A 23,520-nucleotide genomic window follows, 5' to 3' on the forward strand; every position below is an offset into this window, starting at 1 on the left:
ATAACTATTTTCTCTACAGTTACACAATCATATCTTTTAAACATTTTATTTTTAAATAAATGGATATAAAAAAGTGAAAGACAAAAATTTGGATTTAAACACTTTATTCATACTCAGCTTTTAGGGGTAATACAACATACTGCAAAACTTTAACAGTTTATTTGAAAATATAGTTGAGCTCATGAGTTGTGAATGACCTCATTACAAATGTAAAGCAAAAGTTAAAATCTGAATATGGGCAATTACCGCAACACCATACTTAGTTCTTCTCTGTTAAGTTTAATATGAGACAAACTACTGAAATCGGAATAAATGTTCACATTTGAAACAGACTTCATATCCGGGTTAACAATTAGATCCGATTCTTATTTATTCAATTCAGCTAATTAATAGTTTTCAAATGAACCCGACATGCTCTTTACAGGCAGGAATGTGTAGTTTCTTTGCACTGTTCTTAGATCAGCGTCTGTCCCGCGGTATAAACGAGACTGTGCTTATCAGACCGACCTCAGGTCTGTTCTAACGCGATGCGACAAAAGCCCGCCCACTAGGAGGTTAACGCACACCCTGGCTTCCACCTCCGGTGTCGCGAGGCCGCCATATTTGTACTGGACAAAACACAAAAATAAAGAGCTTTTTAAAGCGCCCTTGGCAGGTGAACACCTGTCAGACACAGATTCACGTCAGGAGGCGTACAGTTACGAGACTGACCAAGAAAAAAAGGTAAAACACGCGTTAATCTGACCTGCTAATCATCTGCATGTGTTCAAGCTAACGGCTAACACCACCAGCTGGTAAACAGCAGAGTTAAAAAAGTATGAACTTCCTGTCAGAAGTTTCAACATAAAATACAGCCTGTACCTTCCAAATATGCAGTACCTAAGAGTTATTCATGGGAAGTTCGTATGTATTTATTTCTCACAATCAAGCAGTCCTTTTGGTTATATTTAAAGGAAAAAGTTAGCAGTTAAGCTGATGTGCTTTAAGAAAACTTAACATATTTACAGGTTAAGTGCTATCGCTAAACTACATATTTTAAATCATATTAAAATTCTGTTAAATAGTAAACTTAATAATAAATCAAACAAAAATTAAACAAATGCAGACATGCAAACGTCCTTTTAAAAATGTGTGTAAATCATTTACCTACAAAGAGACGGTTGTACCTTCGGCTCCACAACTGGAACTGGTAACATAAATTCTATCACTTTACTTGATTGTGACATTTAATATTAATTTCGATATAGAATGGAAGCATCCGTTTCAATAACTATTAGATAACTGTTGAATTTTTATTTTATTTTTAAAAAGTATTTATCTCAATAAAACAGTTAAATTAAAGTTATTTTAAGCAAAATAATACGTTGGAAATCATTTAATCTATTATGAATACGTTGATGGTGGAAGTTAATTCAATAATACATTTGAATGTTTGCTTATGGAGGCGATAAGATATCGCATTCATCAAACTCCTATTTTGAAGGCCACACTCATAACATCCGGAATTGGTAACGGCCGCCTCTCGCTAACTTTCTGCAGTAAACAAGCCTTGAGGAACCCGACAGACTGCAGTGGCGGCTAATGTCCATGTTTTGCGCATTTTGAAATAAAGTTTACACCTCATCAGCTCTTCCTACGTATCGCGGAACTGTAAAAGCCTACAAGTCCTCCTCACATTGGGGAGCTTGTTCTATTTAGCCGGCTAGCGTGCTAACATTAGCAGAGAGGAGCAGCCCGGCTGGCCCCTAACAAACCTGAACACGGTAAGTAGCCACTCCGCCGTCCTACGCCAGGAGAAGATGCATGCTTTATTAGTCTTTACACTTTAAAAGACCAGAAAATAAAGGGGGGAGTTGAAGAGTATCTTCAGTCGAGTCTCCGGTAAGCGGTTTGACGATGCACGCTTTCAGAATGCAACTTAACCGGATGTGGAAGTAGTTTTTTTCTCCGTGTGTAAAATAGGAAATTTCTGTGTGACTTCCCCCGGAAAACCAACAACTTAATATCAAACAGTTTCCTGTCTGTGCTACTGTAAATATATAGGTGGCACAGGTGGACAGATTTACACGTCAAATGCGGTAGATAGCAGCTTAGAGAGAGGACAAGGGGGTACGTGGCACATGGCGGACTCTTTTTCTGGCCATGAAGGCGCGTAAAATGGCTCCTCGGCCGCGAAGAGAAAAGCCTCGTCCTTCTTCGCTGTTTCGCAATATGATATGCTGTTTGTCTGCTTAGGTTCCATTATCGGACACGGCTTTGTTGAATTTTCTTGCAAAAGAAAACTATCATTTCTTATTTCAACTTCAACAGAGCCCCCATTCCAAGGCTATACTTTAAAAACTGTAACTTTTTGTTCAGTTATGGAGTGATTCTGTGCAGTCTCATTTTGAGGATGTCATGGGTGTTGTTAGCGCTGAGAACACCCGCATGCATTAATCCATTATCGGACACAATCGTGTTGTTTTGCCACATTTCAGAGGAACTTTAATCATCTGTATGATTCAGGTCGCATCCACCAAAAGTTGCTACGTTTATGTTGCTAAGACGTAATAAAATACACAGAAAAGAGGAACGCCATCAAGGGTTTTCCAGATTTATTTTGATAGCAATAGGCGGGAGCTTTGTCCGATAATGGACACCTAACAATTAGCTTAGTTACTGGGGATGGGGAGGGGGAAACAAACGAACGAACGCCCTTTCTCATGGAAAAAATTACTTTATATGGAAACCTCCAATCTCTCATACACACAAAGGCACTAAATGCTGTGAAATGAAAACGTAATACAGTTTACGTCTCATAAACCCTCTCAAGTCATACAAATTAAATTTGGGCCACTTCAACTGGTTAGTTTTTGTTCTATAAAATGTAAGAAGTCAGTGCAAAATGCCTTTCCTACCTACCCCCTAAAGTCAGAACGTTTTTTTAAGTTTCCTTTTGTCATAGGCTCTCAGTCATTTGTCACGATCAGTTAATTCATACATACTTTGAATAGTTATTGTATAGTTAATTTAGGAAATAGACAAACCTGTACATTTCTTTATGAGCTGCAAGTATCATCGAGGTTAGATAAAACATCACAAAAAGATTAAAGTGTGTTACTGTCTACAGGAAACAGTGACAAGTTGAGTCCAAAAAGGCAAATATATCTAGTTTAATGCTGTGTAACAAAGAGAAGCATCAAATCATCAAATATTTAGGTTCTCTGTTTGGAATAAAGCAGTTAACTAGTTATTTACATTCACTCACTTAGCAGATAGTTTGATCCAAAGTTACTTGCATATCATTACTTGCATTTTACTACAGTAAAAAATGCAATTGTAAGCATTAGGTACTGAATGTATTTAATGGACAATAAAAGAGGGTATTTGTACAGAATGTGTCAGGCATGTCCCAAAAGATTTTTTATAGGCAGATAAGGACGCCACTGCTCTGCTCTTCATAGCTGGTTCCTATATATAAAAGGGTCTGGACTGAGACTTCGCTGTTCGTGAGGATGGTGGTACCACATTTAATAGAAGAACGGAGTTGCAGAGAACGACCAGATACCTGTTGATTAAATGGTATTCAGTTGGTTAAAGAACTGTATGTGGTTCTGCTCGATAACTGGATTCTGTCTGTACTATTTAAATATATTTAGATGTTTATGCACTTTTCTCACATTTCAAAAGACGACTATTCTGAAGGAGTGTGGCAGTTTATTTCTGGTTGAAACAAACTTTAATGCTGCTATTTGTCAAACAGAAGATCATAATCCCATAGAGACTTGACATGAAATGGGGAAGAAAAAGGCTATTTAGTGTGAAATAGACCTTAAGTGCAGGAAGATAATTCAGGGCCCAAGTGGTGCTTCCTGTTAAGACTGATCACCTGTACTGATCTGTGCCAGATGTCGCTGGTGGACCTGGGGAAGAGGCTGCTGGAGGCGGCTCGGAAAGGTCAGGATGACGAGGTCCGAAACCTGATGGCCAACGGAGCTCCGTTCACCACCGACTGGGTGAGAGGCCGGCCTCACTTACGCCACTTGGAGTGATATCTGTTTAATGTTTCCTAATTAACGAGTTAACCTCAAATGTTGAAACCGAGTCATCCAGGTTGTCGTTAACACAAACTAAAGATATTTATGTCGAGTCTTCTTCTGTGACAGTTTACATAATTTTCTTATCTTCTAAGCATTTTGAAGCTACAGCTGTTGCCATCATTCTGTACCCAAAGAGACATGTTTGAGGTCATTCAGCTTCAGTTTATCTGCTGCACTGATGTCACACGTGTTTTACCCGTGTCCCACAGTTGGGAACGTCCCCTCTCCATTTGGCCGCTCAGCACGGCCATTACTCCACCGCAGACGTCCTGCTGAGAGCTGGCGTCAGCAGGGATGCCCGCACCAAAGTTGACAGGACCCCGCTGCATATGGCGGCTGCCGAGGGTCACACAGTCATCGTAGAGCTGCTGGTCAGGGTGGGTCCTCTAGTTTTTACATTTCTTTCCATAGGCTTAAAGTACTGTTTTAAATCTTTTCTACCTAAGATACAAGGCAATACTAAATCACATAATGAATTAAATGACCAGCTGCATAAACAGGCTTTTTGAATTTTAACTTGACATTTTAGAGCTCCTGTCTAAAGTATTCCTCAGAACTGATCTACAAGATGCAGTGACCTGTTTACAGCTGGAACAGATGTTCAAAGCCTTCCCTGTTTTCCACCACCGCTAACGTTTCCATCCTCGGATGATAAACGCTTTAAAGCTAATGTTGTTGGAAGAATGTCAGCCAGTCCTGGTGCTCCTGTACATATGAGGCCGAGGGCAGCTAGTTAAACCAGACAGATAACAACTCAGAGGAAGTTAAAGCTCCGGAGGTCATCAAGAGTGCGCAGAGACAATGAATGCACGTTTTTACAGTCTGTACTGGTGGTGAGCAATAATACCTGCATCTCCACTTCATCATACATTAACAGACTCCTCCTGGTTGTGCAGTTCCATCAGATATTCTTGTTTTTTTTGCATTACGGTTTATTTAATTATGTTATTTATAGCGAATAATCAGTTTGTGATTTATCAGTAACTGCTTGGCTGCTGCTGCACCTTTACAGCTGTGAGTTTGTCACAGCAAAATAAAAACAATCCGTTTTCAGGGGGAGTTCAGGTCTCACAAAGGCAGCTCCAGTCCTGATTCGGGGACCGGGCCCAACTTTGAACCAGTTCTTTCTGTATTGAACGCCAAAGCATTTTCTCAGGCCCCGAAAAACTGGTGCTACAGTAGCACCGATCCTGAGCAAAGGGCTGAGGTCGGACATATGGAGACCCACTAAAATGTTGTGACTGCCACATTTAAAGAAAAAAAGTGTCTGGTTTAGTCTCCTTGATTGGAGACAAAGCAGTAAAAAAACTGAGGAGCTGGAGCTGAAGCTGAAGCACCAGTGGAAGAACATGAACTCAGTCTTCCTCTCGTTTTCCTGCTCTTTAATGTTTTTAACATCTAAAGTCGTATTTGTGAACGTTACCTAATGACCTGCATAGAATAGCGTTTGCAATAATAATTTTCAGCTGAATTTGCAGATAACTTTACTGTACAAACATTGTCCGCTGTTCTAATATTTCGAGCTGCAGTTTATAGATACCACGTGAGACAGTGTGTATAAATATCATTTTCAGCACCGTTAATAAACACCAGTAAGTGTTTTTAAACTCTCGACAGATTTACAAGAAATATTCACAAACGTAGACTTGTTTAAAAAGGTGTTTATAAGCTAGGCTGGTGATATTAAGACATTGGTTTGCATGGACAATTAGGCAAATACTGATATCTGTGAAGATAATCCGTGTCCTTACTCTGAGGTCCTCTACAGAAACCTGAGAGTATACGAGAGGGAAGTCGAAACGTGTTGGACGAAGCTTTTAAAGCAACGCAGCTCCATAGATGCACACTGGCTTTGGGAAATCAAAACCTTTTTATCTGGTTGTTTATGAGACCAAGTAGAAGCGGCTCTAGCACCAGAACCAGCTCTGAAACTGCTTTGGTCAGTTTCAGACCTCCACCACAGCTTTAGCATCTTTTCTGTGGACAGAGGATCCACTGTCTTTACATTCTGTGTTTACTTGTGCCTGAAAGGCCTTAAAAAGGGATTTTTCAATGTTTAAATGTAAACGCCTGCTGTCAGAGAAACAGTTGGTTCAGAATCAGGGAATCAGTGTCTGCAGCTCTCTCTCATCTGCGTTAAAAAACTGCTTTCAGAGCGGAGCAGACATTAACGCCAAAGACATGCTGAAGATGACGGCTCTTCACTGGGCAGCCCAGCACGGACACAACGGCGTGGCCGAAACCCTCATCAAACACGGGGCTGACGTGCACGCGCTCAGCAAGTTCGACAAGACGCCGTTTGACATCGCGGTAGACATCCAGAACACGGAGCTGATGCTGCTGCTGCAGGTGAGACAAGACCTTAAACATCCAGTCAGCTGATTTGAGCCTTAAGACTGTTGTACTCCGGTTCTTTTTGGATGTGTCGGTTTGTACTTTTTGTTAAGGATGTAGATAAAGCACATTTTCATTTATTCATCCCATTAATGTCTCAGTGACTTTCAGTAAAAAAAAAATAGTTATAAGTTCTCTGCAGCTTCACAGCTGTGGGAAGCCAAAATGAGGACAAACATGATCAATGCAAGCTGAAATAAATCTGAATCACTTTTAACCTCCGTAACTAGTCGGTTCAGATTTTAAACTGTCACGTTCTCTCGTGATGCAGCTCTGTTGTTGTTGCTAATGTGTTTGGGAAGGAAAATCTGGTCGGATTAATGTGAGTGTAGTTTGAAACGGGGAAGTGGAGCCGAACATCAGTGCACTCAAGATGTTTGACAAATAAAATTTATGGAGGCTAAAACAGAAAAAGATTTGTTTAGGAGCTCATAAGTATCTCTAATGGAGACTTAGAGGAACGTTTCCCTTTTATGTGTCTTCAGGAGGGTATGCAGAACCAGGTTAACATGAACCAGGTGAACATGAACCAAGTGAGTATGAACGTGGAGACAAGCAGCACCACCAACCAGCCACAGTTCATCATCCAGGGGATACCTGCCATCCAAGGGGGGGTGGTCAACCTGGCTGAGCTCCTCAACAAGGCCAACGCCGGTATGAACACACACACTGGCACCATACACTGCTGTCCCCACTGTGATTGCTAATTAGCCGTGTTGTTGTGTAATTATTTGGCTGTGACAGACCGCATGGAGGTAAAAGGAAAATAAAACACTTTGATGACAGAACAATCAGTTAACTCCTTGTGAAAACCTTGTGAAACTGGGGAAGATTTTATTTTATTTTTTTACTTTGAAAAGTGCATAAAAGGCATTAATAGAAGCCCGATTATTAAACTCTTAAACCTGTGAATTGTATCACAACTGAGGACTAAACCATGTGCGTCGGGTTTAATGTTTTTGTCCTTCAGGAGATTCAGAGGAAGCGATGGCCGCCAGCGCTCTAGACTCAAACATCCAGCATGCTGCTGTCGTCAACGAGGGTGGTCAGAGAGTTATCACCATAGTAACGGACCAGCACGGCAACCTGCAGACTACCGGAGGGATGTCGCAGCCGTTCTTTGTCACAATGCAGCACGGACAGCAGAGTACGGCTCAGACAGTAATGCCTCTCATCAGACTCCGAGTAGCCCTGAGGTTGTTCTGTTGCTGAGTGTTTGCTTTATTTTCAGTGCTGGCGGTGCCCGCCAACACAGTGACAGAGGAGGTGGTGACGGAGGAGCCTCAGCCTCCACCCTCCAGGAAGAGGAAGCTGGAGGTAACCAACAACCACAACGACACAGGCGAGACGGTGAGTGGAGCTCGTTTACGTACGAAGAGAAGTAAAAACCATGGTCACAGGTCTGCTTCGTCACATCTGCAGTCTCAGTCCGATGTACTGTATCTTCTTCTTCACGACTATTCAGTATTATTTTGAACAACAGTTCCAATTTCCTGCTGTAACTGATTATTCTGCAGATTCTGCAAGTAAATCAGATGTCTTGTTTGATTCACACAACAATCTAACCCCCTCCAATTTATTGCTTATGATCAGATATGAAAAAGAAAATCTTTACAACTGATGACCATAATGATCATATATGTCAAGTATGGATGAATATAAACAGAAAACCTTTTTTAGAAGCTAAAACCAGCAGGTCTTAGTCAAAGTTGGCGTGATTATCTATCTTTTTGACCAAAACAAAAAAAGAATTTCAAGGGCTCGCATGCCTTCATAAATAAACCCTCGTCTCCTTTTTATTCCTCAGGAGTTGTTGCAGAGACAACTGCTGGAGGCCAACAGAAAGGCTCAGGAGTACCGACAGCAGCTGCTGCGCAAGGAGCAGGAAGCCGAGGAGTACCGCATCAAGCTGGAGGCCATGTCCCAAAGTCAGGCAAACAGCACCAACGCCAACACCGCCGGCAGCGCTGCTGCCAACGCCGCCAGCCCCGAGGAAGTGGTTGGAGGGGAAGATGAAGAGGAGGGCGCCGCCAGTGTGGTGGAAGAAGAGGGAGAGATGGTGGTGCTGCAGGAGGGTGGCATCATCATGGAGGGAGAGGAGGGTCAGGTGACTCTGGTGGAGACGGGTGGAGAAACAACACAGGTCAGCTCATAACATAGAATGAGGGAGGAGAAGAAGAAGAAGAAGAAGAAGAAGGAGGAGGGGGAGGTACACCAATGAAAAGACTCGTCATAGCAGATTGATTAAACTCGTGCATTTAACTGAGACTAGGGGGAAGGAGCTGACTCACCATTTTGAATCCCCTTCAAAGATCTGATACCAACTTGTGGGAGAAGAGAGACTAAATGGATTCTCTAAACAGAATGTTCAGAGAAGAAACACGGGCCGATAGATGAGACTAGTCATGATGGTGTAGTTCACGTCTGCACCATCATGATTCCCTGAATGATTTGTTACTAACGGAAGATGTGGAAGGACAAGACGGAGGACTTCAATCATTCACAGTGTTGCGTTCCTCCTTGTTGGTTTTTCTTTAATGCCTCCTCAAATGGTTGCAGCCAGATGGAGTTTTCCTTCCCAGCAGCGAGGAAAAGATGAATGAACTCAGGAGGAGGTGTTCCTTCACTCAGAGGTTTGCTGATGTGCTGTGTTTTTACTGCTTAAACACAACATTTTGCTTCCCTGATTGAATCGGAGTGAGTGGTTCTGAAGGCAAGATGATTTAAAACAGGTGGTTCAATTAGAAAAAGTGATACGCAGCAAGATATTTGAGTTTTAGTTTGTGTTTAATTACAATTTCCCCTCTTGATTTTTGTGAATACCTTTGCTTTTTCTTACCTTATCCATGTATGCCCTTTTGATTACATGTTATTCAGTTTTCCTCGATGCTCTCTCATTTAGTAAATGTCAGAGTCAACACAATTTATCGAATGGCTTCATAACCACACATGTTGCTGACAGGGGAAGGTGTTGCCCTGTCTGACACCATTTTGCTTCCCGGTGACAGTAAAGCAGAAGGACAGAACAGAAGGACACCAACTCCTTCTGAATTGATCTCCAATCTTTAGTTATTTTCTTCGCGTCACTTCTAATGAACTTTTGTTTTGGGGCTTTTTCAGATGTGATCATGTTTGAGCACCAAACAGCATTTCTCATTCGCTTCACGATAACTAAACTGTCTGGAATTCTTTCACAAGCAAAGGGAGCATTTCCCGTTTTAAATCTGAAACACATTACACGTCCGAGTTTCAACAGCTGAACCACATCCATCATTGAAACCGTAATTATTCCAACGCTTATTATTTAAAACCTTTTTTTGGTAATAAAGCCATTGTTTGTCTGACTGGGACCAAGATAAAGAGCTGCTTGATCAGTCTCCCAATCATTTTTTTTTATTTTTAAGGCTTAAAATAAATCCAATTTTGCCACAGTCCAAGATGACCATCAACTTTAGTCTCCCCAAAGAACAGTTTAAAACCTAAAGTAATACAAGAATTATAACAAAGAAAATATCGTCCCTTTCCTCTTTAATCCTCCAATCATCATGTAGTCAATGAACCAGTTATCAGGTCCTCTATCTGGTCTTTCCTAAAAGGGACTCTTTGGGTGTCCAAATACCACAGATTTACACATCAGTTTCTAGAAGGAGGTATATGTTACATATTAACACGTCACTTGTTCAAGCAGATTTTTATTTCTCTTCTTGGAAGTAAAAAGAAAGCTTATTTTTTTCGTTCTGCAGTGTGAACAATTCTGAAAACCCAAAGACTTGAAAATCATCCGTTTGGCCAGTTCTTGTTCGACTTGAAACTTTTCATGTATTGAATAATTTCATATGAGGCTGTGACACAGTGCTGGAGTTGCTGAATTGATCTAAAGTCCAGATGAAACACTCGGTGTGTCGTCCACGGTCTCAGTTTGCTGGTTTGTAAAACGGCCTCAGAGTTACAGTAGTGCTGTGTTTCTGTTGGCTTCAGCTTTACGTGTGCAAAATGATTTAATACACTCTACACAAGAATCTTCTGGCTGCAAATCAAGTGAATGAACCAGGAAACATTAAGCCGGTGCCTGCTGTCTGAGTATACATGTGCAGACACATACTGTCTTAAACTTGCTACCGTTTGGATCGGCTGCACTGAAGCTTGGACATATATAAGTGACTGTAGTGAAGTGAGGATAGCGTCGATTCCCCTGCAAAGTGTCTCTTCAAAACAAGCATCCTTGTTCTTCTGCACCAGGTTTTCTCTGTCGTGTTTATTTGAATGGAAATCGATTCAGACCCATGGCGCAGTGAGCCTGAGCCGTTACAGGGAGACCCGGTGAACCCCAGCGGGCAGGTGAGGATGAAACTTTGAATTGCCTTTCAGCGGGGCGCTTTAGCCATGTGTTGGATCATAATGTTTGACAACTGATGCTGCGTCTTGAACACTTCCCAGTGTCATGACAAAAAATATGATCTTGTCAGTTTCTGAAGTTTTCTTATCTCGACATCCACACAGATCAGTAGGAGTATAGAGTAGAGTCAAAACTTGTGTTGATAATCAGCTGATCTTAGTGCAGGAATTTTAACATCCCTTAATTTAAACTAATGTCAGGAGCTTCCCGGGCAGCGATATGTTTTCCACCTCATCGTTAGCCGCTGATGTTCCCTCTGAATGTCAAACAAAGACAGGTAAAACTCTCAGTTCAGCAGTATCGAAATGGCTTTCACCACAAATTGCAGCAGAATGACCGGTTTACAGCTGCAGGGTTTTAAAATGTCACTTGTACAACAGTGTCTAATTAAAGTGAACTCTCTAGTTGGAGAAGAAACACCTAATGCCACAGGCACACTCCTCTAAGAGGCTTCATGTTGGTTCAGTTCAGAAACCAGTTGCTGATGCTATCTGTGAGCTTATGTCTGTTAGCAGCTTTTTAAACCCACCTGTATCCTCTCAGCCACCTGTTGTGCCCTCCCTCCCTTCCCTTCTTCCTTTAATCTATGATCCTGCATCTTTTGAGTTATAGTTATTTTTATAACCTCAGAAAAGCCAACCCTTTTGTATGTACATATAAAGTTGTATTTTTTTAACTGTACCTGATTGCTTATGACGATTATGATGATAATGGCTGCCTGCATTGTTAATCTGAAATATAAACTTGTTTTTTGGAATAAGAACTTTTTTGTTGTGTTTTTAAATCTTTGAGACGCCTCTTCTTGAGGCCTTTATCGGCCAGACCTTACATTTTTTGTTTATGAGCTTTCTATAGTTTTTTGGGACGACAGCAGAGCTCTGCAGCATGGAAGCATTCACCGTTAGTCTAGATTTTTTTTTAAATGTCAATTTAGTTGTTTACCAGTAAAAGGAATTAACCTTATTGGGTAATGATGCAATTTGTCTTTTTTACATTGAAAGCAACATTATACATGCTAAAATATGCATTTATGAAATGGAATAAATAACATTTTCAACATATTTAGGTCTGAAGTTTCAAAGGTTAACATTTTTTTCTCTTAGAACTTGATTACTTAGATGCTTATTACATTTTAACAGTTCAGGTCCAAACAATCTTCACTCTTAAACTAAGGGATAGTATTTTATTTAATGGTAATGACTAAATTTGACTCGTGAATGTAAAGATAAATAGTGTTTTTATTTATTAATTTAATTATCTATGTGGAAAATCCTATCCATTAAATTCCCTGGAGTGCTTCTGTCAGAAAAAATATCAAAAGTGGAGCATTTTTCTTAAGCCCTGATGATGGAGACCGATATCTACTTATGTGTTTATGGGTAAAACGTGAAGAATTACCGAAATGTTGGTATTATCGATGGAATCCGACACTACATCTCCCATGTGACTGTGCGCGGCTGTCTGTGGCTTTTGGGATACAGCCATCTAGTTAGTGGATTAATACGATCAGATATGATTGACATGTCCGTTGCCCAATCAGCAGCAGGGCACACATATACGGCCAACCCCGAGCATCGGGGGGCGGGGCTGTAGTGGAGAGGGCAGGGCGCGAGGTATCATGGAGGATCAGTAGGCAAACTGCGGCCAGCAGAGTAGGGCAGCCACGGCTCTGATCCCCGGGAGTTTCTCAACTGTTCATCGCTCGCTTCTTAACAAAAACACCTCATATTTCAAAATGGACATGAAGAAGAGGATCACTTTAGAGCTGCGGAACCGGAGTCCAGCGGAGGTGAGTTACTTAGACTTTAATAACATGTTTAATTGTTGCCTGAAATAGTCCGTGAGGTGATGTGCGTCCGGAGCCCGGTCTGGCTGCTCCCCCACCGTTGCTCTCATGGACCCCACTTCTCACATCAGTGCGTTCGGATATTCGCCTACTAAACCACAATTATAGATCAGCTCTCGTTTTGATCTGCTGCCCCAGTTATCATCAGCTATTTCAGTGGAGATGTGGAGCATCTCACGGTTTGCGCCGTCCGCCCGCCCCCTCCTGCTTTTCGGTGAAATCTCGTCTGTCACGGAGGTTCAACTTATCCCATAAAATGCACCAGCTTGCGACCGCTTCATGCCCCTAATCCCACCGAGTCGTTCAGCTCTCGACAACCGACAACTGAAACGCCGTCACGAACGAGGCGAAGTTGTAACTTTCAACCATCCCCCGGTGGCTCAAAACAGCTCGGCTTTAACAGAGGACATCGTGATAATGCGAAATAAATATGACAAAACTGCGTGAGTGTTTGGTTGGGGCGGGGGGGTGGGGAAAGAGCGGTTGTTTGAAGGTGAGCACCGGGCTGTTTCGGGCTCGACGTCTCGGGGTAAACGAAGCGCGTCAACAAGAACAACAACTCGGTTGGCGGTTATAGAACCGTCTTCCTTCACGAGCGGACATTTTAAGTCTCAGGCGGTTCAAACTTCGACAGTAATGTCTGATGCAAGACTTCTTTTCACCGTGTTCCGTCGCGTCGCACTGTGCCCAGATTAATTCAAAATAGCATGTATCGTGTTTTGCGGGCTTTTGTGGAGGTTTCGAGGAGGTGCGACCCAGTTCGGTGGCGCACTGAGGTCGGTCAAACACACACTGGAGCAGTAACGCGTTACCGACTTACCGTTACAGAAAGCGGATTAGCTGTAGTGTCGACTGTTATGTTTTGCGATAACTGCGAAAATTTCGACTTTATGAACGTAAGAAACATTAATAATGCAGCTTTATGCTATCGCCCGTTACTGTAACGTCGGTTACACGGTAACGACGACTCGGCGTTTGGATAACGGCGTCGTAACGGAAGAAACAACGGCGTTACTCCCCGGGTTTTAAAAGTATCACAGATTATATCTAGATTACTGTGAGTGCTGATCGAACCGATTCAGCTAACTTTGTCACTTTACCCGTGTCGTGTTTCTCCTGTCGTCCCCATTAAACGTTGCCGCGAGCGCAGTAACGGACTCAGTCTAATTAATTTTAATTGTCAGGTTGTGTCGTCCATTTCTACACGGCAGGACTCCATGCTGCGTGTGTCTGTGTGTATTATATAACCAGCAACTCCAGTCAAATAATACTCCAGCCTAATTCACTTCGGCAGACGAAACGCTGCTGTCATGTTTTATGAATTGGGGGAAGCCGGCAGATGGTGAATGTATAGAAACCTCCACCTCCTCCTCCTCCTCCTGCAGCAGCAGCGGCTCCACGCTGCATGCAGATTATAGTGGGTTAAACCCTGCGCAGTCACAGTGGAGATAGTGGAGCTGCAGGCTTACGCTCAACTGAAGCTCTTATGGTTATATAAGCAGGAAGAGCAAAGGAACTCTGGGAAATGAAAGCACCCACCAGTCCGGATTTCAAACCACACAGTCCAATCTATCTACTGTGAGCCTCACTCAGATATCTTTACCCTATCATCTCCCCAATGTGTTTTAAAAATATATATATTATTAACTCTGCCGTTTTTACAGCATCAAACAATATGAAAAACATTGAAACTGTTTACAAACTAAATGGAAAATGTCACATTCCTCCATCTCAGTTCATCTTTAAACACTAATTACAAATGAATCAAGTATTTATAAATGAACAAAGAATAAGTTATTATATCAACAGTTCCAATTCAGAGGTATTTTCATTAGAAAAACCCAACATCGATTTGTAAAGTGCTCGATTTTTTGCATCATCTACATTAGGACTTATTACACAATCTTTAGACTAGTTTCACGTGACTAGTTTTGCAACATTGAGTAAGAGGTTGGTGCAGGTGTGGGGAAGAACCTGTACTGTCTGTGGGTGGGGGTGGGGACATGGCAGGAGCAGCTCCGTCACACCTGCAGACAGATGTGTGGCAGCATTTTCTAAAGAAAGCATGGCCGCCCAGAGCAGCGTGACCAAAAAGGTGATTCATTTATTGATTCACACATTTGAATTATTTGAATTGTTGTTGAACCAAGTCAGAAATGAAACTGAATTGCATTCTTCTGGTTTTGGACCCCGGCCCTAACCAACAGTTCTGACTGAGTGTGTTATTGTTATTTCTGCCCTGACGTATAGAAAAGAATGACTTTAGGAGGAATTTTTGTGCTTATTTCTGATTTTTTTTTAATACGTTTACACATTTCCAACAGTTTTGTCAATATTTCTTTTTTAATGTGATCATTTATTTATTCTCCATGTTAATACTTAAACAATATATGGTTTATGTGAATAGGAAAACACATCCTCTGTCATTTCTAAGGTTTACGTCTCAGACTCTACAGGCCTCAGTTAGCAGGTTAAATGTTAAAGTTCATGACAGTACAGTCAGAAAAAGGCTGAACAAGTATGGCTTGTTTGTTAGGTTTCAAGGAGAAAGCCTCTTCTCTGTAAAAACAAAAGCTGCATCTGAACAAATCACAAGACGTCTGGAACGATGTTCTTTGGACAGATGAGACCAAAGTGGAGATGTTTGGTCATAATGCACAGCAGCACGTTTGGAGAAAACCAAACACAAACACCTCATACCAGCTGTCAAGCACGGTGGTGGAGGGCTGATGATCCGGGCTGGTTCTGCAGCCACAGGACCTGGACACCCTGCAGTCATTGAGTCCACCATGAACTCCTCTGGATACCAAAGTATTGTAGAGTCAAATGTGAAAGCTTGGCTGAAACTGGGTCATCAACAGGACAATGACCCCAAACACAGCAGCAAAGTGTTGCAATGCTTCAGTTGATAATATTAAGAAATAACAATATAAAGAAAAGTACGCCAAGTACTGATAACGTCACACAGAATCTACTAATTCTAGTTATTGCTGTTAAAGGTGGTTCTACAAGCTGCTTTTCTTTATAAGTGTAATTTCGCTTTTAGGGGTTAGTAAAGTATTATTCTGTTAAATTATTTCTTTAGTCGTCTTAATCTGTCAGCTAACTGTGCTAACCTTAAATTAGCTATCAGTTGGGAGCTAATACTTTGTTTATGGACAGATAATTTGATAAAAAGATACAGAGCATTAACAGGTAAATGTAGAGTTACATGAATTTATGTGGAAATTGAAGGAGAATACACGTAGAGATGCTGAATGAATGACTTTAGGTTAAAGTTATCTATAAATACAAAAAGAAACCTGGTCAGAAGTACAGAAATGCTGAAAAAATCAAAGTAAGAAATGCTGAAATCAACAGAGATGAATTTGAAGATAACATTTAGAAAAAAATCCTCAAATTCAGTTATTTATGTCTGCATTTATTTGTATGAACTCTGTTGTTAAAATGAGCAACAATCAATAAATAAGCCAATACACGACTAACAAAATGATCTTGTCTGATGTTGTTGTAAATATTTTTTCCATTAATCGTTTGTTCTGTCAGAAAATGCCGACATTGAACTTAAATAACCCTCCAGATGTTAATATAAAGACCTAAGACAGCTTTTAGTGTTTGGCCAAAGCTGCAGCAGGTTGCAAATTGATCAGTCTGCTGAAAGAAAGATGATCAGCAATGATCGATCAGCAGCAGTTAAGCATATTCAAAGTATTCTATAAAGTCTTCCAGAACTGGAGGAATCATTGTGTACAGGAAGCTTTTGTTCGCGCTGGCATCTGCTGGTTGTTGGATGAACAGCAGGGGAAACGTGATTGAAAATGGGCAGCTGCTCCTCAGACAGCTGCACTGTTACGTCCTCCAAACAGAGCTCTGCTTTTGTCCTGCCTGTCAGATTGTGGAGCTGGTGGTGGACAACAGTCGCTCTGCTGACGGGGAGGTTGAAGGTCTGACGGACGCGTTCACGGAGCTCGAGTTCCTCAGCATGGTCAACGTGGGTCTGAGCTCACTGTCAAAGCTGCCCTCTCTGCCCAAACTACGTAAGGTAAGCGCTCCTCACCTGCCGGGTGTCCTCGGGGAGAGCTCCAGGTGTGGCAGACGACACGAGGAGGAGAAGTCTTTGATTTTCTCATTAAAATGTCGCAAAAAAGTTCTTAATTAATTGATTATGAATTAAAATATTAATTTATCATCTAATAATTTAGAATTTTAAGTGAAATGATCGCTTTTACACACTTTACATTAACATTATGTATGAGTTGTTCCTGGGATATCTGAAGATCTGGGAACAAGCAGTACAGTTTACATAATGCCTTACAGTACACTGAAATAAACACAATACTGGACATTTTAATTCTGTGTTTGTTCTGCAGATGAGATCAAAACGTGATTTAATGTTGGAAAAATCTCACCACTTGCCTTTCTAACATTAAATGCTGGGTGGTGCTGAATTAGCTTATATTTAACAACAATAAGTCAGAGATGATTGTGTTTGTTTCCCTGAAATTCTTTCAGTTCTGTTGGGTCTTGTCCTGACAGCCTATTAGATATCAAGCAGGCTATTAGGGATCTGGTAGTTATGTTAGTCCCACATCCTGCTTATAGTTTGTGACTAAACTCTCTGCCCACTGAACTCAGGCACACTAAGTCTTTTCCTGCCTCCTCTAAACTTTCCTCTGGCTAACTCTGATATATTTATGACACTTTTTATTATTCTAACTTATAACTCACCTTGTTCCTTCCTGCAAAGCACTTTGGGATATTATTAAGAAAGTGCTGCACAAAAAGACCTGTGTTAGAGTTTTGATTTTGAACTTAATTTCTGTTAGACTGTTGTGTTGTTTTGAAAAAAAAACTCAAAAGAAGTGGAGCATCAGGCGGTTTAGGTGCCTTTAGTCTAATCCTCTGACAGTCTGTAGGACGCCAGTTCGTCCAGTAGGTGTCGCTGTTGGGCTTTGGCTCAAAAACAGAAATAGTAGGAACTGAGGCTCCTTATGTTGTTAACACAGGGAAGATTATGAATGATCTGTGATTATGATTGAAAAATACAGGCAAAAAATGAATGTTTTGACTATACACTTAGACATCAGTTTGTCAGGAGTCTGTTTGCAGCCTCTTGCTGGACAGACGGGTGTGAATTTTACACCGATCTCACTTATCAGCCCCTTACACGACCTCTTTGAGCTCCGATAAAGACACCTGAACTGAAAAAGAAACAGCATCTTTGCATCTCACTGACAGGACAAACGTTTGTTTGAGTCAAATGATCCACAGCTGAGTTTAGACTTCAGAGGAAGATGAAAATGCTTCAAATTTTCTCTTTATTTGAACTATTCATCAAACTGATGTTGACTGAATGATGGAATCATGTTACGGTCATCCACCCAGATGATCCCCCAGCTGTTCTCACAGCCCTCTCTTGTTTCCACAGCTGGAGCTGAGCGACAACAACCTGTCAGGGTCTCTGGAGACTCTTGCAGAGAAATGTCCCAACCTGACCTACCTCAACCTGAGCGGGAACAAGATCAAAGAGCTGAGCAACGTGGAGGCGCTGGTCAGTTGCTCACTCTTGTTCGCCACCTTTAAACTCTTGACTGTGGATGTTGGTATGTGTTAACACGCTCGCGTGCCGTTTCCTGCTGCAGCAAAATCTGAAGAGCCTGCAGAGTCTGGACCTGTTCAACTGTGAGATCACATCCCTGGAGGACTACAGGGAGAGCGTGTTTGAGCTGCTTCCTCAGGTCACCTACCTGGACGGCTTTGACCAGGAGGACAACGAGGCCCCGGATTCCGAGGCTGACGATGAAGGTGGGGCGGTGACCTCTGTTCAGGGTTTAGCGAATACTTCTCATAGTGGGAACGTCTTTGTAAGTATGTGATGGGGTCTGTCTGATGGTGACGTGTGTTCATAGATGAAAACGGCGAGGAAGGGGCGGGGCCAACCGGCGACTACGAAGATGAGGATGATGAAGAAGAGGATGAAGACGGCTCAGAGGGAGGAGAGGTGGGGTTGAGCTTTCAAGTGAACCAGGGCAATCAGGTGGGCATCTCAGGCTTTAGCCTGCAGGTAGAGCCACAGCAGGACCCCTCCCCATATCCCATCATGCACCTGTGCTCAGCCAGGCAGAGAACATAGTTTCAGATCCAGAGTCTGACTTCCTTACAAAGCTTTTTGTTTTCTCTGTAGATTTTGTATTGATCAATGGTTTCCGTGGTAACACTGATCTGAATCAGAAGCTGCCCCATCAGACTTGGAGTCTGATGTGAATCTAAGTTCAGTTCTCTGGCTGGTCTGATGGATTCACCTCAGGTCTGAACGTGTTCTCGACCAGGTTCAGCTCCAAAATGGCCGCCTCTGAAACCGAGGACAGAAACCTTCTCTAAACGCAGCGTTTATTTCTTTTGATATTTTAAGTCTTTTTATGAGGGCTTTATAATTTTTCTTTTTTAATAAGAAGTAATAAAATGTTCCTTTTTGTGAAGACAAAATGTTCAGTGAAAACACAAAAAATTATGAAAATCAGCTCATATTTTCCTGCTAATTTCTTGGAAATTCAACTGTAAATTACAGCATAGTTCACACAATGTCCACAGTTTCAGTCCAAATTATCATATATATTATATTTACGAGATTCTTACCTAAAGGGCAGAAAGTGTTGCATTTATCAAGTATCTTTTGATGTATTTGAGGCTTTTGGATTTAGGTTGATAAACTGATGTTAGTTTCAAACAGTGTTTTTACTTTGTGGAACTGTCATTGTTGCATGCAGTGAGCTGCACGCTTATTGCTGTTCACTGAAAGTGAGAATACAGTCGTGCTTTGGATGCGTCACATGCTAACATTTACAGGATCATGCTTTTTACATTTTCTCGGGACACTGATAATTAGAATCGGAACATTTACTTTAATTATTACACACTGAAATAGAATGTAAGAGATAGCTCTGCGACACATTGACTCTGATGTCACCTTTTTGCACCAAAGTTGAATGCAATTTTGCTTTAACGCTGCGTTTAGTTAAAAGTTTTGCATAATATTGCGGTAACTGGCAACTGGCAAGCATGCGACAATGTGTATTACCCTCACCTAAATCTAACACTTCAGTCACTGATAGGGAATCTGACCAGTTCTACCCCCAAAAAACACTGTGAGGAAATTTGTAAGAGCCTCAGTCTGTCTGGATAAAAGAAAAGCCCACTTATGTAATCAGTAAATGACTGCTGTGGTCACAAATAAGGTTTTAATCTTGTTTTTAAACTAATATTTAGTTTGATTTCCACAGAAGTTGCTGTTTCAGATATATTTAGAACCAAACTGTGGAAATTTCATGGAAATTAGCTGGAAAATACTTTTAACACACAATGTAAAAAGTTGTGTTTAAGGACAGCTTGTCAGAGTCGGTCTGGTGGAACTGGCCTGGTTACAGTGATGTTGTGCTGACGTAGCCGTAGAGCTTCATTAGTGCCTTCTGCATTAGTTCTGAAAGAGCACGCCCTCAGCTGAAGTGAAACTGCTCCTCTTTTTCATTTGTGTCTGTGCTTCATCACAGGAGGAGTACGATGATGAGGACGACTATGCAGAGGAGGAAGGTGAGCGTGAGTTTAAATGTTACAGCTGCACTGAATCCAGCGGCACGGTGCAGCCTGTGATTGGTTCGGTTTCTCTCTGCAGAGGAACAGGCGGGCGATCAGGGACAGAAGAGGAAGAGAGACGTAGACGACGAAGGCGAGGAAGATGATGACGATGAAGACGACTAGGCATCCAGCTGGCCGTCGCCCGTGTGTCATCCTGTCCCTTCTCCGTCCTCCTCCGGACCCAACCTCCACCAGACAGCAGCCACGGCGCTGTGACCTGAGATAGTTGGTTTCAGTTTGTAATAGAATCACTTGTTTATTTTTAGATATTATATGAGATTTACAGAGAAAGATTTTATCTGAACTTTACCTGTTGGTTCCAGCTGACGACTCCACATGTTTCCCTTTAAAACCTGGTTCAGGATCAAACTTTCTGTCTGTCCAGTAAGTCTGCTTCCCTCCACATCCTGGACTCCGGTCCTCGTCTAAACATCTTTCTGGACGGCTGAAGTTTGGCTCTCGGTTCTTCCTCTTGCTGCTGCGCCTCCTACTTGTACGAATCTGTTCATTATGTCCTCAAGCACAGAAACCATCAAGCACAGGTTGATTTTCTTCAGGATCTTCAGGGATAACTTTTCATCAGCTGGTACTAAAAGGGCCTTCAGAGGTAGAATCCTGCCAACATCCAGAGAAGACTTCAGAACTGTTAGTCCTGCAGTGGCTCCTGAAAATCAGAGGCAAGTAGCAACAAAAGTACCATCTAAACAAGAACAAAGCACCAGAGTCCACTTCACAGCAGAGACCCTCCTGCCTGTCCTGCTCAGGTGGGCTCGCTGCATCACGTTTGAGTTCTCTGGATAAACGCGTTTGAACGCAGCCTGAAACCCACATCTGTGGTCTTATGATCACCTCTGCTCCATCTACAGAAAAGTCCTTGAGTTTTTGTGGAATAACTTCAGTGGAACTGAGCTGGTCTTCATCGTCTGCACTGGTTTTTGTTTGACCCCTGTGAGCTGGGACTGTCGCGGCCAGTTTCCACATCCATATGAGACTTTGCAGATGTGCGTTTGGTTCCGTTCATTTGACGATTTCGGTACAAGTTGGTATGTGATGCAACTTTGTGAAAAAGTCCAATAGAAAATATCACCTGTGTGTCCTTGCTGACCTGCTTCGGATCATAAATGTGTGGATAGCAAGTCTGAAAACAGGCCAATTACATCATCAGAGAACAGGAGCTACATCCAGTTACCAGGCTTCGACTAAACTGAACTTTAGATTGATCTCACACTTATATATGAGGACCCTTGCAGATGGACTGGGATGGAAACCGTGAACTGGCCCTCAAAAACCATCGAAGTCTGCAGTTCCACCACATGGATGTCATCAAACCGGCAGGTTACCCTTTTAGGTTTTCCTGTATGGCCATTCCAACCTTAGAGCAGATCCTGAGAGTGAACACCAGCTCACAATTTTGTCTTTCTCTGAATTCCTGAACTACAAACCGGACAGAGCATCTGCATTTGATCGGATTAACACCTGTTCATTTTAACCAAGAACAAGAAACTGGTTCGTACTGCAGCCATATCAGTCTGTGGACTCAGACAGAGGAGAGCGCCCACTTCAGGACCTCACATTCAGTCAGGGAAGTCACATTTTTCAGTTGAGGATCACATGGACTCTGCTGTCTCCACCCCTTCATAGTTAGAAATATGCAGACCTGCTGTAGCTCAGGTCCACAAATGAGATCCTAGTCACGATATTGTTCCAGTGTGTGTTTGATTTATTGTAGGGATTTTGTGGGGGAAGTAGTGGGTGGGTGGGAGGAACTATTAGCTCTGATTTTATTTCATTTTTTTTGTTAATGTGTTAATTTTTTTTTGGTTTTTGTGTTTGTTGATCAGTGGCTGCTGATATTTTTAGATAATTAATAACCGAGTGGCTCATTTTCGGTCCCCTTGAAACAGTCAGACCACCGCTGCGCCACAGCTCGTCCCCCGGCTGAAACAACCTGACCTTTTACCTTTACACAAAACCCGTGGTGCGTTCAGGTGCTCTCTGCCTCGGGTGAAATGTAAACATTCAGAGTTTTCTGTTTTTCAACAGGCAACGTTCAGGTTGATTCGGGTTTTTGGGTTAATCAGTTTTTTTTATATATATACATACAGCACCTGTGATACATTTTAAAGTGACTGACAAACATAGGAAGGTAAATACAGCCCAGGAGACTATGACCCAAGATAAAAACACCTGAATTAATAAAACCTGCTTCAGAAAACAAATCAAAAGAACACACTTTCTTAGCTTCTGAATTTTTCCTGCAAATGACATAATCCTGCATAATTAAAAGCTGTCAGAAGTCGCCTGAACGCACCACTCCACCTGGCAGATGTGCAGTCCATTCTGGGACACTGAGGACTTTAGCCCATCTCCTCTAATTTCCCCGTTTGTGCGTCCTTGACTCTTCTCCTTACCTCCTCTCCTCCCCCTTTTTAGTCTCCCCCACTTGAGACACAAATGTAGGAGGTGAGATATAGACCGGAGAGAGCAGCCAAGGTAACAAACATTTTAAAATACGACACATCTTTTCATCAGAGTCGTCGTTTAAACAGACGTCCATTAAGTTAGAACCTGCTGTTGTGGTCAACGATCCCTAAAATGCATTCGTTTTTATTTTAATTCAGTTTACAATGTCACATTGTAAACAAGCCTCTTACTCCTCTCGCCTTTTGTTGTATTTTAGGTATTTGAGTGATCTTCAGCAGGATTGAGGAGACGGTGATGCACAAAGATGAGAAATGAGAGAATTTGTGTTCTGTTTGATGGAGTTGCATTTTCCTTCATCTCGCTGTTTTGAAGGAGGCGGAGCCTGAAACAGGACACACCTCTAACTGTTTCAGGTGTCGCTGCGCTGCGTCGGTTTCTGCAGCCACACAAGCAGAAGTTTCTGCTTCTTCTGGCTGTGTTAAAGTGGACCGAACCTGACCGGGAAGCAAATAAGTGACCTACTTCAATCAGATAACTCTTTTTAAGTGTAGACGTGGAAACATAAAATGCTGTTTGTCCAGGTTTATTTCTGTCCCGATGTGTCCTGTTTGGTCCTGATTAAGCAGCAGCCCTCTGTACAGCCATTTAACCGCTGTAAACATCTAGCTTCTCTGGTTTTTAACACTCTTGGAAGCAACACACCGTTTTCAGAAGGCCTGTGTGATGGTTTTCGTCGATAAAGGAGCTGA

General features: G+C 42.0%; 2 protein-coding genes across 7 annotated transcripts; both read left to right on the forward strand.

Moving 5' to 3' along the window:
• The first annotated feature begins 568 nt into the window (after positions 1-568).
• On the forward strand, positions 569-11,632 carry LOC140274666 (GA-binding protein subunit beta-2-like). 3 transcript variants are annotated; one of them, XM_072370034.1, is made up of 8 exons: positions 569-723; positions 3,888-3,995; positions 4,289-4,456; positions 6,234-6,428; positions 6,959-7,127; positions 7,444-7,620; positions 7,705-7,823; positions 8,281-11,632. In XM_072370034.1, the coding sequence occupies exons 2-8, from the start codon at positions 3,888-3,890 to the stop codon at positions 8,626-8,628; spliced, it is 1,284 nt and encodes a 427-aa protein (XP_072226135.1). In that variant the 5' UTR covers positions 569-723; the 3' UTR covers positions 8,629-11,632. The 3 variants fall into 3 exon arrangements, with proteins under 3 accessions (XP_072226135.1, XP_072226134.1, XP_072226136.1); XM_072370033.1 differs by lacking the exon at positions 569-723 and adding an exon at positions 1,452-1,763; XM_072370035.1 differs by lacking the exon at positions 569-723 and adding an exon at positions 1,802-1,881.
• An 844-nt stretch (positions 11,633-12,476) lies between these two features.
• On the forward strand, positions 12,477-22,575 carry anp32e (acidic (leucine-rich) nuclear phosphoprotein 32 family, member E). 4 transcript variants are annotated; one of them, XM_072369950.1, is made up of 7 exons: positions 12,477-12,658; positions 16,608-16,757; positions 18,144-18,266; positions 18,358-18,520; positions 18,625-18,752; positions 20,263-20,297; positions 20,383-22,575. In XM_072369950.1, exons 1-7 carry the CDS (start codon positions 12,605-12,607, stop codon positions 20,468-20,470), a joined length of 741 nt encoding a protein of 246 aa, XP_072226051.1. In that variant the 5' UTR covers positions 12,477-12,604; the 3' UTR covers positions 20,471-22,575. The 4 variants fall into 4 exon arrangements, with proteins under 4 accessions (XP_072226051.1, XP_072226053.1, XP_072226050.1 ...); XM_072369952.1 differs by having other exon boundaries at positions 18,625-18,716; XM_072369949.1 differs by having other exon boundaries at positions 12,478-12,658; positions 20,263-20,302; positions 20,385-22,575.
• Positions 22,576-23,520: the final 945 nt, after the last annotated feature.

This window comes from Leuresthes tenuis, unplaced genomic scaffold (genome assembly GCF_036924035.1).
Source record: "Leuresthes tenuis unplaced genomic scaffold, fLeuTen1.0.hap1 SCAF_18, whole genome shotgun sequence".
NCBI classification, from domain to species: domain Eukaryota; kingdom Metazoa; phylum Chordata; class Actinopteri; order Atheriniformes; family Atherinopsidae; genus Leuresthes; species Leuresthes tenuis.